The following is a 16,716-nucleotide window of genomic DNA, read 5'->3' as shown; positions in this document are numbered from 1 at the left end:
ACAAGGTGACTGACAGGAGAGATGCGGCCCCATGCCAGCCCCGTGTTCACCCAGGAGCTGTAGGAAGGTGAATGAGGGGTGGCAGGAAAGGACAAGTTCTGTTTTCTGCTTCCTTTTCCTATACTTTGGGCTGACAAGGAGTGCAAGGTCCCCTCCAAGTAAGGAGGTCAGTTCAGTGTGGATAAGAGTGAATGTATTCAGCTAGGAGCCCTCAGTGTTGCACAGTGGGCTCTAAGTTGTCCATGGTGACATTTGAGGTGATGACTGCTGGGTCCATGGAAATGTCAGCTTTAGTGCTCAGATGCCATCAGAAAATCAGATGAGACATAAGGAGGGGATCAGAGAAGAAAATGAAAACATTTTGCTGCTGCGAAGCACTCAAATGCAGATCCCTTCACCCCAAGAAGGGCACCCCAAGAACAGGCCCTGCAAAGGCCCTGGTGACACCAGGGTTCTGGAACACCTTCCAGCTGAGCTGGACTTCTTTATCCTTGACAAGGGGCCCAAGAGTGAACAGGGTAAAGATAAAACTATATATCACACACGGAGAGGAACTTCGCTCTCTACAGACAGAGGAGTGGGAGCATCGCAGGACACCTGTAACAGGCAGGTTTGGGTGGGACAGGTGACTGCTTGGGAAACTCCTTGCCGAGAGGGGCTGGAGAAGCAAAAGGTTTGTGTTGGTTCAAGTGGAGGTGAAGCACTTCTGGAAAATAAACACCTTTTGACTTGGTGATGGAGATGGAGAGAGGTGATTCCCCTTCACTACAGAGCCAGGTGGAAGCACACAAGCTTTTGCTCAGGTTTTGTGCTCTTGCCCAGGCACTGGCTGGGCAGCAGGACTGTGAGCTGGATGGGCCTGCTCAGAAGCTTCCCTTCTACTGCTGCCCCTCCAGCCACTTTCCCCACACCACATTTGCTTCTCCATGACAAACACCTGAGCATGGAGGGGGGGCCTGTCCTCTGGGCAGCAGCTCCAGAGCAGAGCGAGTAGAGGCAGAGGAACAGGGTCTCAGCCCTTTGCTCCATCCAGAACTGTATCCATCAGAGGAGATTTAGGATAACTGCTCCATCATAGAATTCTGGAATGGTTTGGATTGGAAGGGACCTCAAAGTTCATCTCACTCAAGCCTTCCACTGCACCAGGTTGCTCCAAGCCCCAGCCAACCTGGTTCAAACATTTCCAGGGATGGGGCAGCCACAGCTTCTCTGGCCAACCTGGGCCAGGGCTTCACCACTGTCACAGAGAATTACCTCCTAACATCTAATCTAATCCTGCCCTCTGTCCATTTGAAGCCATTCCCTGTTTTGTCCTGTTCCTCCATCTCTCGTCCCAAATCCCTCTCCAGCTCTCTTGGAGTGCCTTTAGGCACTGGGAGGGTCTCCCTGGAGCCTTCTCTTCTCCAGGTGAACACCCCCAGCTCTTCCAGCCTGCCTCCAGAGCAGAGGGGCTCCAGGCCTCGGAGCATCTCCGTAACCACCCTGTGCCCCGTTTCCGTGTGGCTCCGGCCCCGCACACACCCCCGTGGGAATACCCACCCTGGCGCCTTGGGGACCCCCTGTGTCAGCCCCTTCCTGGGCCTGGGGGTGCAGCCCCGATGCCCCCAACCTGTGCTCCCCGCTGGGGGGAAGACACCCCCGGGGATGGGAACAGAGCCGCCCGCAGAGCTCTCGCGGCCCCGGGCGCTCCCCCGCCCCGCCCGGCCCCCGCCCTTCCGCCGGCCCGGGGAGGCGGAGCCGGGCGGCGGCGGCGGAGGAGCAGGTGGGTCGGGGCCGGAGCGGAGCCGCGCGGGGCCCTGCCCGCGCCCGCAGGTGAGCGGGGCCCGCTGGCACCGGGAGCCGGGCTGGCATCGGGACCGTGGGGAGCGTCCCGTGGGAGCGCGGCCGGGATCGGGAGCGGGGCTCGGCGCCGCCCGGGACCGGCATCGCGGCGGGGCTGAGCAGGGGCGAAACTATCGCCTCTCCCCGCCCAGGATGAATCCGGAACCCCCCCACACACCCTCCTTCTCGGGCCAGGGGTCCCCCACCCGTGATCACCCCCCAACCCGAGGATTCCCACCCACGGCCACACCCCGAGCCCCGGGGATGCTCCGTTGCCCGGTGGGTGTGCTGCGCCTGTTGGGGGTGTTGGGGTTGGGGATCCCGGTACTGCCAACCCCTCCAGTCTCGGAGACCCAGGTGTGCAGGGCTGGGGAGCCTCAGCCAGCATGGATTGTGCCTGTTGTCTTCATGGGCCAGTGCCATTCCGTCATCTCCCATTGGCCTTTCCAGGACCTTTTGGCCTCTGGGACAGGTGGACCTATGGAGCGGGGCTGCACCAGCCCTCCAAGCAGGACCTGTGGTTTGGGGATGGAGTGGGACACATCTCCTGGCATGCAGGAGAGGGCGGCTGGGAGGGGAGAGCATCCCCAAAGTCACCGACTGCCCTGTGGAGCAGTCAGGAAGCAGCACCTTAAGGTCCCCAGAGCTGCGTCCTCCAACTGTCATGGTGGCAAGCTGCCAGCCTGGCTGATCCCTGATGCTGCTGTTTCCTGGTCTGTCAGGGGACTCACACGTCCTCGCTGAAGCTGCTCTGGACTTCCTGTTGCAGCCCCTGCAGCCTGTCTGGGCTTTCCCTGGGGCATCAGTGGGATCCTGGGAGGAGGGAGATTCTGCATGCCCCCTTGGTGGGTTCCCAGCACACCAGGGAGAAGATCAGGTAGATATTGGATAAGGTGGAGGAGAAGCAGCAAGGAAACCTTCATCAGGGCCAGAGCAGACTGGTTTGGGCTTTAACTGGGAGATGCTGCCCTGGGAGTGGTGTGATTTCCTTCCCACCTTGCACACAGGCACAGGTCCCTGTCCTGTGCCACCACCCTGGAGGAAGATGTGCTCCATGCTGAGGCCCACACTGGCTGAGGTGTGAGGGACACCTGGAATGTGCCCAGTGGCTCTTCTACCCTGTCCCCAGAACCTGATACCTCCCTGCCAAGGGGATGCTCACCCCTTCCTGCCCCTCTGCCAGGTCTCCAGGCAGGGTCTCACTGCTGAGGACCTCTCACTCTGCCGAAGGCAGGGCCCACTGCCTCCACGATGGCGAGATGGCTGCCCCGCTCCACCGACCTGACCCGCTTCTGCCAGAAACTCAACCGAGTGAAGACCCTGGAGGATGACATGATGGAGACATCCTTCAACAGATGCCTTTCCACCATCGACTTGACGCTGCTGGGCATTGGGGGCATGGTGGGCTCCGGGCTGTATGTCCTCACAGGCACTGTGGCCAAGGAGATCGCTGGCCCCGCTGTCATTGTCTCCTTCATCATCGCCGGTTTTGCCTCACTCCTGGCTGCTCTCTGCTACGCTGAGTTTGGAGCCCGTGTGCCCAAGACAGGCTCTGCCTACATGTTCACCTACGTGTCTGTGGGTGAGATCTGGGCCTTCCTCATCGGCTGGAATGTGCTGCTGGAGTACATGATCGGGGGGGCCGCGGTGGCCAGGGCCTGGAGTGGCTATCTGGACTCGATCTTCAACCACAAGATCAAGAACTTCACCGAGACCCATGTGGGTGCCTGGGAGGTGCCATTCCTGGCCCGCTACCCAGACTTCCTGGCAGCCGCCATCCTGCTGGTAGCCACTGCCTTCATCTCCTTTGGGGCCAAAGTATCCTCCTGGCTCAACCATGTCTTCTCGGCTATCAGCATGGGCGTCATCCTCTTCATCCTCATCATGGGCTTTGTCCTTGCACAGCCCAAGAACTGGAGCACCCAGGAGGGCGGCTTCGCCCCATATGGGCTGTCAGGTATCATGGCTGGCACAGCCACCTGCTTCTATGCCTTTGTGGGCTTCGACGTCATCGCAGCCTCCAGCGAAGAGGCCAGGAACCCACAGAGGGCTGTCCCCAGGGCCATCGCTTTCTCCTTGGGACTGGCCACCGGCGCCTACATCCTGGTGTCAGTTGTGCTGACACTGATGGTGCCCTGGCACTCGCTGGACCCTGACTCTGCCCTGGCTGATGCATTCTACAGGAGGGGCTATGCCTGGGCAGGGTTTCTGGTGGCCGCTGGCTCCATCTGTGGTGAGTACAGGCAGTAGCGGTGGGAGCTGCCTGCCCCGCTCACCATGGGGGCTGGGAACACCCCCCAGCCAGTTTGGGTTTGGGTCTGATGGGGTCTTCCTTCTTCTGCCTGTCCCTCAGCAATGAACACGGTTCTGTTGAGCAACCTCTTCTCCCTGCCACGCATCGTCTATGCCATGGCTGAGGACGGGCTCTTCTTTCAGATCTTCTCCCGAGTGCACCCCCGCACACAGGTGCCCGTTGTTGGCATTGTGGTCTTCGGGCTGCTCATGGCTCTGCTGGCCCTTGTCTTCGACCTGGAGGCCCTGGTGCAGTTCCTGTCCATTGGCACGCTGCTGGCCTACACCTTTGTGGCTGCAAGCATCATCGTCCTGCGCTTCCAGCAGCAGAAGGTGGATGTCCCTGCACCGGCAGCTGGTGGCCGGCCCAACCCCGAGCCCCACGAGGGTCCATCCAGTGGTGAGCTGAAGGAGTACGAGTCCTTCTCCGACAAGCTGCAGCTGGTGGACAGGGACAAGAACAAACAGCAGCGGGAGCCAGGGCAGCTGAAGGCAGCGTTTGAGCCCTACCTGGAGTTCCTCAGCGACTTCTACCCAGGTGAGGTGGTCACAGTGGCTGTGGTGACCCTGATGGTGTCTGCCATCTGCCTCTGCTCCATCTTGGTCTTTGGCCACACCCACCTCCACCTGCCCACCTGGAGCTACTCCCTGCTGCTGGTCCTCTTCAGCCTGGGCTTCCTGCTCAGCCTCCTCCTCATCTGGGCACACGAGCAGCAGCACAGCACCCAGACCTTCCAGGTATGCCTTGGGGCCCAGGCAGGGGCAATCTCTCTGCAGGGGTCGGGGTGGTTGGAGCAGCTCTCATGGGCCTACAGGGGCCCCAGGTACAGCCAGCATTGTTACTCTCTGTGGTCACTGATCCCCAGGAGAGGACATCGCCAGCAGCTCTGTATCCATCCCATGGGATCACTCCTGCCCACCCTGGCCTCCCTCCTCTGCATCCCCACAACCCCACAAAGTAAGGAGAAGGACTCCTTACTTTGGCTGCCCTTCAGCTATGTGATGGAGCTCCTCTTCAGCCTCCAAACCTGTTCTGTGCCTTCTGTGCCACTGTCTCCTGTTTTCAGCCCATCTGAGCCCTGATGTGGTCAGTGCAGCCATGTGGATGGTAACAGCAGTGGTGACACCACCTCCCTGCCATATCCCTGCCCTGGCTTCTCCAGCAAGGACCACATTGGCTCTGGATTACACCAGGAGTTTGGTTCTTGTGATGATGGCTGTGCCGACCCTGTCAGCCTCACTCCCAGCTCCTGGCTCCCTTGTTCCTTTTGCCTGCCTTTTACCTTAAAAAAAATGTGCCACTTCTAGAAATTCCAGGGTGACAGTCCCTTTGTCTCCCATGTTTGCCAGTGCTGCCTTTTGTCTTTATGATTTTAAGGATGAGAAATGTGGTCCTGCAGGTCTCAGCCCCACTGGCTCCTTTCCTCCCACAGATCCCCCTGGTGCCCCTCTCCCCGGCACTGAGCATCATTCTCAACATCTACCTGATGCTGAAGCTCAGCTACATGACATGGCTCCGCTTTGCAGTCTGGCTGCTCTTAGGTGAGTAATCCAGCTGCTGGGATGCCAGCCAGGACTGTGCCAGTCGCCAGGCTGTGCTGGAGCCGCTGCTGTTCCTGTCCCCCCTGCAGGCCTGCTCGTCTACTTCAGCTACGGCATGTGGCACAGCAAGGAGAACCTGCGGGAGCTGCGGCCCCAGCGCCTCAGCGCCCGCTACGTGGTGTTCCCCAGCGGCAGCCTGGAGGAGAGGGTGCAGCCGGTCCAGCCCAGCTCCCAGCCCACTGCTGGTCTCCCAGACACCGACACCGATGACTGCAAGAGATGACACCCCAGGGGATGGGGGCACCTGGTGATGGGAGCATCGGAACCCCCTCCCACAGTGAGGCCAGAGACCCATCCCCCTCCTCCTGGTCCCTATGGCAGCAGAGCCACCAGGGCTGCCCAGGGCGTGGGGCTCCATCCGGAGAGGATGAGGATGCTCACCCTTACCACACGCTCCCCACAGAACGTGGAGGGGCCGGCTCCCTCCCCCCCCATCCCCTGCACTCAGGAACTGGGTCTTAGCCCAGTGCCTGCCCTACTCACAAGGAGGCGTGTCCTTGTCACCTCTCCCCGAGTGCACCCTGGCACTGTGCAGCACACCTCCTGTCCACTGGCACATCCATGCAGCCAGGGATGCAGAGGTTCCCTGGGGAGTGGGACAGGAAGCCCAGCGCTGCCTGTCCTGGCTCTCATCCTGTCTGCAGCTCTGACTGCAGCCCCCTTTCCTCCTGCGGAGCCCTTCTGCCTCCCTCAGAGTCCCTTCAGAAGGAGGCAGGGGCCTCCCCACAAGCATCCCTACCATCCCTGCCATCCGCGCCATCTCCATCCCCAGGGCTGCTCTCCTCAAAGGTTGGGACTGAGGGGGCGATGGTGGAGGAGGTAGAGAAGGGACATGGCCAGAGTGGGTGGCCCAGAAAAGCCAGTGGAGGCTGGCACAGCAGCAACTCAACTGCATCTTCCCAACTGCTGGAATTTCCCGTTTTGGGGGGAGCTGGGGGCCATGCCTGCTGGAACGTAATGCCATAGCCAGGCTCCTGCCCCAGCCCTGAGCGGGCTGTGGGTGCTCAGGATCCCAGATGTGTTGCCTTGTCAATGGAGGTCCCCAGCAGCATCCCTGATCTGCCTGGAGCTGGCTCCCCGCTTTTGCTGTGCCCTAGCAGCACCACCTGCCCCACCACGAGGGGCTCAGCCCCCCATGATGCCCCTCCCAGGCTCTCTGGGGCTTGGGACGAGCTCAGCAGGTGCTTTTCAGTGTTGCTCCCTCCCCAGTGATCATCCCCATGTTCTGGGGTCACTCCAGCTACAAGGGTGTCATGGAGGGTCCCCAGCAACACTGTTGCAGCCAGTCCTGGCTAATTTGCCCATGGCTGGGCTAAAGTAGAAGGGAGGGGGGTTTCAGCATGTTTTGGAAGTCAGTGGAGCTGACCTGCCAGGCCTTGCATCACAGACACCTTGCTCCATTTTCATCCTCTGCATCCGTTGAGGAGCCAGGGACTGTGGGCAGGCTGGTCTATTGCTTCTCACTGACCAGTCCCTGGAGGGGCCTAGAGAGGCTGTGGGGATTCTCAGTAGGATATGCTGGCCCCTGGTGAACCCCTCTGTCTGCCGGCGCTGCTCCATGTCCCGCCTCACCCTTGCGCTGCTGCCACCGGAGCAGCACGGCCCCACTGTGCTGTGGCCCTGTTTGGCACCTCTGTTTCGTGGCTTGTGAGCACTGGCTGACTCGGTCACCCTCATAAACACTGTTTCTGCGATGGCTCTGGCTTGTTGTGCTCTGTGTCCCCAAGACTCCTGGTGGGAAGCTGCTCCCCAGCCGATGCTCAGGAAAGCCCCCTAAAAGCGTGGGGAAAGGGTGGGTTGTGCTGCCCACTGCCACCCTGCTGCCACGGGGGTTCCAGTCACGAGGACAGGCTCCAGCCAGACCCTCAGAAACCAGGACCCCACAGGGCTGGGATAGGCTGGGACTTGAGCATTACAGTACACAAATACACTGATACTCACCCGGATGGGCCTGACTCCCCCTGTGAACAGCAAGGACGATGCTGAGCAGCAGCGGGACAGGGTAACTAAAGCCAAAGGGATGGGACAACTTGTGCAATTAATAGGAATTAACAGATAACCTACAGATACCCCACCACTGCTCTTCTCTAGAGAAGTTTCTTTCCTGAGATAACAAAGTCCTTCTTCATTAAAAAAGCAAGTGTTCAACAGACACCTGGGGAGGCAGAGGCTGAACCCTCCTTAGAAACTTGGGTTTTAATCTCAGCGGTAAGTCCATTGTCAGCTGGATAAAGGCGAGTAGAAAGCACCACAGAGATACAACAGGAGAAGGGAGCCTGGCGTGGGGCTGGGGAAGGGCGGGAAGGTTCTCACAGAGCAGGATGGGCTGAGGGTCACAAGACTTTAATCCTTCCCTGGTGGAGGAAAGTCAATGGCAGTCATATTGCCAGGGCTGGGCTCTGCCAGCAGGGTTCTCAGTCAGCCTTTTAAGCTGACAAAGACCAGAGAGTTGTTGAATGAGCCTTTCAACCATCGATATTTAATCTATTTGAAATCATTCATTTGTAAAAATGCACAGAAATTGCTGTTAGGCCACAGCACACAAAGCCAGCATGGGGACAGGGGACTGGCGGGGAATTAAAGGATTGAAGCATAATTCCCAGGTGCCTGGGAGGCCAGTGGGGCCTCTTGAGCACACTTGTGTGTTGGTTTTTTTAAAACAGTATTACAAAATTGGTCGGTTCATGTGTCATACACCATCCTACTGCAGTAACATGCCCTGCACAAAATGTGTACAAATCAATTTTTAACTGACTACTCGTTAATGCACACAGAAAAAAAGGGGGGTGACAGCAGCCACTGGCACCCTAGCAGCTCTCCAGCAGGGATTTGTTCCTAAAAATTGTATCAGCAGGGAAAAAAATAAATCCAAACTAAGCAGCATCAGCAGGGCTTTAAGATGGCAGCCTGTAATGTGAGAGAAAACATCATCTCCCCAAGTTGTACCTCCAATTCCAAACAGATTTAAAACTAAACCATCCCCATGTGCAGCTCCCAGAACTCCATTTCAAGCAGCCACTGCTTCCCTGTGCTGATCATACACCTGTTTTCCAGAGCAGTACCTTTCTCCAAATTAGCTTAAAAATAGAAATAAAGTCCTGTTTTCTGGTCAATGGTGTAATCAGGCTGCAGGAAATCAATCTAATGCCAGAGCTGCAGGGAAATACACAGGCCAGTGCTGGAGTGGCTGGCGCTGGGGCTCTGGGAACTGAGAAAGGCTTTAGGGGCCATGGGCCAGGAGCAGCTCTGGCACACGTGTTCCAGCTGGGCTAAGAGGGTTAATGTGAGCCCTGGATGATAATCCCCATGGACAGCGTGGGAGTGGGTAGGCAGCAGCTGGGGATGGCTGAGCCTTGCCAGTGATGCTGCTGGTCTGAGAAGACTGGGAGAGTAGCTACCAGGGCATTGCCGGTTTTTTGTGCCCTGTCCCATAAGGCAGGTGCAAGGAGACAAGGAGAAACGCAAATCCAGAGGGGAATAACATGGGATTTGTACTAGAGAGAAAATCGATGCTGGGGCTGCCACCCACCCCCTTTAAATGGCAGTGAGTGACTGAGCCCATGGCCCTCAGCCTCGTCCCTGGGTGCAACTCAGAGATGCTCCAGGGATGGCCATAAGAACTGAGCTCGTGATGATTTCAGAGGCTTTAGTACACAGGATCACTGCTGCTGCCCACACAGCCCCGGGGATGGGAGCCATGGGAGCTGCAGGGATCACTGGGCTGTGGGAGCCACAGGGATCACTGGGCAGTGGGACCCGCAGGGGTCCCTGGGCTCTTGCATAGGGAAGCACAGGAGAGCAGGAGTCACAGGGGAATAAGCAGTCACTGATGCACTTGCATAGCTGAGCCCTGTCTGTGCTGGAGGGAGGAGGAGGGGAGCCCCGAGCACTGGAAGGGAGTGGTGGACTGGCACTCAGGACAGAGCAGCTCCATGTCCTAATTAAACCACTTCCCATCCTCACATTCCTAAACTATCCCTCCCCGCTCCCCCTCCCCCCCCCCCCCCCCCCCCCCCGGCTCTGAAAGCAGCACTGACGAGCGGCTCGGTGAGGCTGGCTGTAAGTAATCCTCTCATTATCCCTGCCATTCTCCCCTCCTCCTCCTCCTCCTCCTGCAGACACAGCCTCAGGATGAGGTGAGCATCACACTACCAGCAGCGGTCTATCTTATTCCTACTGCCGGCCGGGGAATGGCAGAGCATTAAAAGATGGCACAGACCAAGATAGTCTTGTTTTCTCCTCATCCCTCCACGACGTGCAGGTGCTCAAGCACACGGGTCCACAAATCATTCCAGGAATTTTTGTGCTGTGTCTCAGCAGTCCCGGCAGCCAGGCTGCTCTGGGGCCACGGCTCTTCTCTGACTCACCACACTTTCTAAGGAGCAGGAATGTGCAGGCCTGTCCCGGTGGCAGACTCGGTTCCAACAGCAGATGCATCCACTGCATTCACTTTGGGAACAAAGAAGGAAAAGCCCATTTCCCCACATGTAACACACCACACAGACACAAAACTGCAGACACCGGTCTCAGTGATCTTAGAAGTCTTTTCCAACCTTACAGATTCTATAAAAGGAGAACAAATCTTCCCCATGTGCACAGGAGACACGGCATGAAGCAACGGACTGCAACTGTCATGAGGGAGATTTAGGCAAGAGATCAGAAACACTTCTTGAGGCAATGACAGCTTGGCCTGAGGTTAGGAAACATCAGTCGTCCATCAGAGGGAAGGGGCTGCAGTTCCTCTGGAGCCAGGATGGCTGATTTCTCATGATCCCATGCTTCCCTTGCTAGACTGGAAGCATTTTAGGGCAGCACTGTGGGTTTCAATCCTTGCTGGGACAAGAGCCAAGGCACCTCTGGGCATGGCAGCATGCTTGATATCCTAAAGGACATGAAAGTCCTCAAGAAAAATGCTCAGAAAGCACAAAAAACCCCTCTTCTGTGTGTGGGGAGCAGCTGGAGCCACACTGCAGGATTGCTGCCCAGCCCTGACTCCAAACACACTTGTTAGTAGCTTCTACAGCTAAAACTTTGTGATCACCTATGTAACTTACACCAGAGGAGTTTCACGTGGAATCAGGCAGTGAGCTTCCCTGGAGTAATAATGCTCATTTTCCAGAAACAGGCAGCTGGAGCAGTCCCAGAGTGCTGCAGCAAAACAAGCTGGCAGATATTCTAAGTGATGGGCAGCAAGGAGAGTCAAGGCCTCAAAAGGCTACTGAGCAAAGTGAGAGCTGCTCAAGAATTCAGGAAAAAATACCATTAGTGGCAATCAATATGGATTTGTGTAACCTCTGTGCTTTAATGGAGAGAGGAGCCTGGAAAGAGGCAGCAGTGCTGGCGTGCTATAGCACCTTCAAGAGGCATCCAACTGCTACCTGGCAATTTACGTAAAGAAAATAAAAAGGAAAAATATGGAATTGACACTTGGACCAAAAAAAAAGGCTCAGTACTGGAACCATTGAGTCCCTCATGAACAGGGGACTCAAAAAATATTCTGTTGAGTTATTGCAACTTAAAGAGAACATAACTGAGTTTGTGGAAAGGAACTGGGATTCCAGCAGGGGAGATCACCAGCAAAATCGGGAATAACCGGTATAACAGAACTACAGTTCTCAGTGTAACTCTCCACGTTAATTCCTCACAACCTTTTGCAGCAGCTGCCAAAGCACATCAAATCCCTCCAACTTCCCACACAAAACCTGCTCCGGCTGCCTGCTCCCACTTCTCCCGGCAGCCCTTATGGAGGGCAGATCCCACCTGTGCACGGAGCAGGCATGCGCTCCTTTTCCCTCAGCCACCTCCTGACCTCATCAAACCCACAGGAGAACTGGATGCTCAACATCCAGGGACATCGCCCTGTAAAACACTGCTGGCTTACTTGGTGTTTTTAGGTTCCTAAATGGTATGTTGATAGGTATATTGAGCCTAAAACCACCCAGCTCTGACTTCAGTGACTAATGAATCCATGTGTGTCAAGGCAGAGCCAAGTGGATCTTCTCCTTGGTGTATTTTTTCATAGGATTTTAATTTGCATCTCTTCTTTGGACAGCACAGGAAGGACTAGGGGCAAAGGACATAACAGAAACAATAAATGGTGAGCAAGTATTTTAAAACATAAGTACTTACACTGATTTAAATCAAGGCCCATAAAGCTTCTATGTTCAATACATGCAGTTTTCATCTGGAGATCGAGGGGGTGGCAGGATGATTCTGACAGAGACAGCCCAGATTAACAGACCTGACAACACACAAGAGACCTCTCCAAATGGTGTGGACAGACAGATGTGAATCCAAGGTACAGGCTTGATTTACTGGATATGTAACTATAAAATGATTTACACATTTATTGGACAAACTTCACTAGGTAAATCATAGCATTACTTTCAAATAAAGAAGATAAATCTTATAGAATCACAGAATCATTTAGGTTGGAAAACACCTCTAAGATCGAGTCCAATCATTAACCCAGCACTGCCAACTCACCACTAACCACTAACCTCAGTAGCCCCTTTCAGCCTGAGAGGCTGGAAAAAATGTTTCTTATTTAAATGAGTAAAATTTTAATAGAATAAGAACTGTATATAGACTACAAAACAATTTCTGTATTCATTTATCAGTTAGAAATTAAATAATTCAAAACATTCATTATAGTAATTTTGACTCTAAAAAAGGAAAAACTAGAAACAGAGAAAGGCAATATGTCAACACACTGGATGATTTTTCTCTCTTAGTTCCAAGGTCTGTATGAACCTGGGTCATTGATGGCTCTTGGACAGGCACAAGGCCAACAGCACATCATGGCATTCCCACTTGTTTAAACACATGAGCTTCATATGAGCTCTCAGAGTTTAAAAACAGGAGTGAAAACAATTTCCACCTCCAAGCCTTTGGCCAAGGCAGCTGCCCTTGACTATGGAAATGGTTCTAGTTGATTTTAAGTTTCTTTAATCCAGTGTTTTCTGCTACTGCTGTTCCAAAAATTTTCCTGAAGAAAAAAATCATAGAATCATAGAATCGATTGGGTTGGAAGAGACCTCCGAGATCATCGAGTCCAACCCTTGGTCCAAATCCAGTCCATTTACTAGATCATGGCACTCAGTGCCACGTCCAATCTGCGTTTAAAAGTCTCCAGGGATGGTGAATCCACCACCTCTCTGGGCAGCCCATTCCAATGCCTGATTACTCTCTCTGTAAAGAATTTTCTCCTGATATCCAACTTAAATTTCCCCTGGCGGAGCTTAAGCCCTGCCCCCTTGTCCTATTGCTGAGTGCCTGAGAGAAGAGACCAACCCCACCTGGCTAGAACTTCCCTTCAGGTAGTTATAGACGGTGATGAGGTCACCTCTGAGCCTCCTCTTCTCCAGGCTAAACAACCCCAGCTCCCTCAGCCTCCCCCCATAGGACTTATGCTCCAGTCCCTTCACCAGCCTTGTTGCTCTTCTCTGGACCCGCTCCAGCACCTCAATATCCTTTCTGAACTAAGGGGCCCAGAACTGAACACAATACTCACGGTGTGGCCTCACCAACGCAGAGTACACTTCCCTGCTCCTGCTGGCCACACTATTTTTGATACAGGACAAGATCCCATTGGCCTTCTTGGCCACCTGGGCACACTGTTGGCTCATGTTGAGCTTCCTGTCAATTAGTACCTCCAGGTCCCTTTCTGCCTGGCTGCTTTCCAGCCACTCTGTGCCCAGCCTGTAGCACTGCATGGGGTTGTTGTGGCCAAAGTGCAGGACCCGGCACTTGGCTTTATTGAACTTCATCCCATGAAACCAAACAGTTTAAGAGTTAAAAGTATTGAGTTTAAAAGGAAGATTGAGTTAATTCAACTATTTCTCTGCAACTGTCTCTATTACCTCTAGGCAATTAGAACTACAACATATTATTTCTTTTTCTACCTCATTTACCACAAACTCAAAGCAGAAGCTGCCAGCGAATCATCTGTGTTCTCTGACCTTGGGTTGCCAACATAGCAAAGACTGAAAATCCAGTCGCCATGACAAAGCTGGGGGCTGCTGCTCCTGCATACAGCTGTGGCTGCCCAGCTCCTTCTCCAGCCTAACAAAGCCTGAAAGCCAACATGAGCACCAGGCAGCTCCCACAGCCTCCTGCCAGCTGGTTCTGCTGGCAGAGCAGCTAGCTCTGCTCTCTTTAACCCCTCCCAGAGCCCCTGGAAATCAGAATAGGTTTCCTCAGCAAGTGTTCTGCAAGTTTCCAGTGGGGCAGGAAAGAAATGAGGGTTCAACCAGCACAGAAGAAAAGGAAAACATTGCCAGGCTTGAATACCAGACTTGGGAGAACTGTTGGACTGTGAAAGGAACAGGAGGTGAGGCGGACAGGAGTGGAGACAAGCAGCCACTGCAGCCTCCAAAGGTAAACATGAGGAAAAAAAGCAGAATGAAACTCGGAAGGATGCCAAGTGAACAGCTGATGGCCAGAAGCAATGAGGATTAAGGTTGTTTTCTTTCTTGTGAGCCAGAGAAGCCCACTGAAGACATGGAGGATGTTCAAGGAGGAAGCTATAGCGGGTGAGATGCGTGAGGATTGAGGGTTGTAAGGGAGTGGATGGAGAGGATGTTGAATTTTGCACGAAAGACACAAACCAGGGAAAACATGGATCTGGCAGACAGCACAAGGTGTGGCAAGGAAGAGAAAAAATTCAGTATCTTCCTTTCTGAGTTTGCGCCTGTGGCAGTTTGAGCCACAATTAGAAATCTAAAATCCAATTTTTAGGCTTCCCCCACCCCTTCTCAACAATTTATCCTAACACCAGAGAGAAACTTTCAGGCCAGAGGCTTCTGTAGGGGAAGGGGGAAGTATATACATTTATTTACACAAATAAATACTATACAAACTAAAGGCAACTATATATATATATTACATTACTATCAGTCAGTCCTTTCAAGCCCCTCCTCTAACTTTAGTCCAGGAGCAGCCTTTAAGGCTGACATGTAACACAGTCTTTTGCTGTGGGAGTGTTCTGAGCTCCTGAACACTCCCTCCTCACCAAGTTCCAGCAGTTGTTTGTTGTAGTCTCTCCTCCTCATGAAGTCCGAGAAGATAGCGTTGAGTCCTTGCTCTTCTGTTCCTGGTGATTCCTCCCTCTCGGTGTCCCACCTCGGTTCGTAAGCTGCTGTAATGTAGCTTAGCTTATCAAGTGTCCACATCCTGGAATCTTCATTCCTCCAAATCAGTTCTCGGCTGCCCCTGGTCAGCTTCGGCAGGCAACCCTGGAGCTCTTGGCTCGTCTCCAATTTCGCCTGGGACTCTTCTCCCGAGCGCTGGGCCTACCTCCATGGCCCACTCTCTTGGCTCAGCTTCAATTCTGAGCCCCTCCTCCACTTACAGTGGAGGGAAAGAAAAAGCCCCCCTCTACAGCTTCACTGCAGAAAAGGAGGGGGAAGAGAGGGCTTGGCTGCAAAGCCTGCCTCTCTCCTCTTTACCTCAGGTGCTGTGAATCTCTTCCTTCACAGCACACACTCCAAATGCTGACTCTAACTCTAGCCAAAGGCTGAGCTGGGGGGTCACAGGGCTCCCCTCTCCCCCCTGGAGAGGAAGAGAGGAGCCCAGCCACCCCCTGGCCTTGTCCACCTGCACGCAGCAGACACTAACAGCAAAACAACCAAGACTGCAATGCCAACAGCTTCCGGTGCTGTGATATATGATTTTGAGCAGAAGCGAACAACATGGACAGTGATTGGCTCTCCAGGGAACACTGCCCTGGCACTCAATCATCTCTGAGCCCCCCCAGCTTCTCAGGGGGGGCCAATTTCAAACTATGACAGCGCCCATCACAGACAGTGCTGGAAGTAGAGAGATTTGGAGCACAGCTGCAGGGGGAGACCAGGAGCAGGGAGATTTGTGAATCTTCCTCTTGGAGACAGACGTCTGGGGTTGCCCAAGGACAGCCATAGATGGAGAAGGTGAAGTCTGTGACAGGACGGTGCAAAAAGGAGAGAAGCCTAAAGGTTGAAAGGTGAGGGATGAGCCATGACCTCCCTAGGCATGTTCTGCACAAGTGGAGAGTCCAGAGGAATGGATGGGGAGTTCATCACAGCACAAGTGAGCCTGGTGACACCAGTGCTGACAAAGGCCCAGGGAGCAGTAGCTGAGTTTCCTCTCACCACACAGGAGTGCTATGAACACAGGGGTGTAGAATTAAATAACAGCTGCTTAAAGTCAGGAGCCAAAGGAAAAGAGCACTATGCAGTAACAAGGTTGAGACCAACAAGAAAAGAAATAGTCAGTCACTAGCAAAGGGAGTCCCCAAACACAGGCTGACAAGGGTGTACATAAGTACAAGATTCCCCTTCAAAAATAATTTCAAGCTTTGCTAGGAAAGACAAGACTGGATATAGTTTAATTTATGTTGCTAAAGGATTAATTTATCTTCCCATAAAAATGATGAAAAATACTTCTGCTGTCACTATTCATGATGCAGAGGAAATGGAAAAGGTTGTGGCCCACTGTGCCCCACAATGTACCTCTCCGGGCATCACTTCTATGCGGCAGTCTGTGAGTACACCCAGAGAAAGTGCCCCTTTAGGTTACTTACAGATGCTCTGAATCCTGACCTTGACATTGAAGCCTGTATTGCTCCCAGAATCCTGCTCTCTGTCAGTGGGAATTCTAATTTCAAAAATATTTACAGTTAAACAGAAGCATGGCCATGACCTTGTGATTATAAAACACAACCTGGTCTAGCGGAAGGTGTCCCTCCCTGTGGCAGGGGGTGCGGCTGGATGGGCTTTACGGTTCCTTCCAACCCAGACCCCTCAGTGACTGTGTGGCTGTGGTTCGGGCTCATGGTGACGGAGGGGACAACCCGCCCAGCTCGTTGCGGCCCACTCCGCCCGCCGCCATCTCCGGCCGGGCCGCGCCGCTGCCATGGCAACGGGGGCGGAGCCGGGCCGCAGTGCCGGGGGTGCCCCCCACCGCCGAGTCCTCAGTTCCTCGCCAACCCCGCACCCGTGGCCTCTGTCCCCGATCCGTGTC

At 54.3% G+C, this 16,716-nt stretch overlaps 1 protein-coding gene and 1 long non-coding RNA gene across 5 annotated transcripts; one reads left to right on the top strand and one right to left on the bottom strand.

Annotated features, from left to right (window-relative positions):
- Positions 1-1,709: 1,709 nt before the first annotated feature.
- Positions 1,710-7,411, top strand: SLC7A4 (solute carrier family 7 member 4). Of its 3 annotated transcripts, none has more exons than XM_064674530.1 (5): positions 1,710-1,812; positions 3,005-4,054; positions 4,175-4,851; positions 5,547-5,655; positions 5,745-7,411. In XM_064674530.1, the coding sequence occupies exons 2-5, from the start codon at positions 3,073-3,075 to the stop codon at positions 5,936-5,938; spliced, it is 1,962 nt and encodes a 653-aa protein (XP_064530600.1). In that variant the 5' UTR covers positions 1,710-1,812; positions 3,005-3,072; the 3' UTR covers positions 5,939-7,411. The 3 variants fall into 3 exon arrangements, with proteins under 3 accessions (XP_064530600.1, XP_064530602.1, XP_064530601.1); XM_064674532.1 differs by having other exon boundaries at positions 1,746-1,812; positions 2,829-4,054; XM_064674531.1 differs by lacking the exon at positions 1,710-1,812 and having other exon boundaries at positions 1,884-4,054.
- Positions 7,412-10,239: 2,828 nt separating this feature from the next.
- Positions 10,240-16,628, bottom strand: LOC135423883 (uncharacterized). Of its 2 annotated transcripts, none has more exons than XR_010435001.1 (3): positions 16,277-16,628; positions 11,597-11,778; positions 10,240-10,597 (listed from the first exon to the last, which is right to left on the bottom strand). It is a non-coding gene; the product is annotated as an uncharacterized LOC135423883 (long non-coding RNA). The 2 variants fall into 2 exon arrangements; XR_010435000.1 differs by having other exon boundaries at positions 16,417-16,626.
- Positions 16,629-16,716: the final 88 nt, after the last annotated feature.

The sequence above is a fragment of the Pseudopipra pipra genome, chromosome 18 (assembly GCF_036250125.1).
Source record: "Pseudopipra pipra isolate bDixPip1 chromosome 18, bDixPip1.hap1, whole genome shotgun sequence".
Lineage (NCBI taxonomy): Eukaryota > Metazoa > Chordata > Aves > Passeriformes > Pipridae > Pseudopipra > Pseudopipra pipra.
This window is presented reverse-complemented; position numbering and strand designations above follow the sequence as displayed.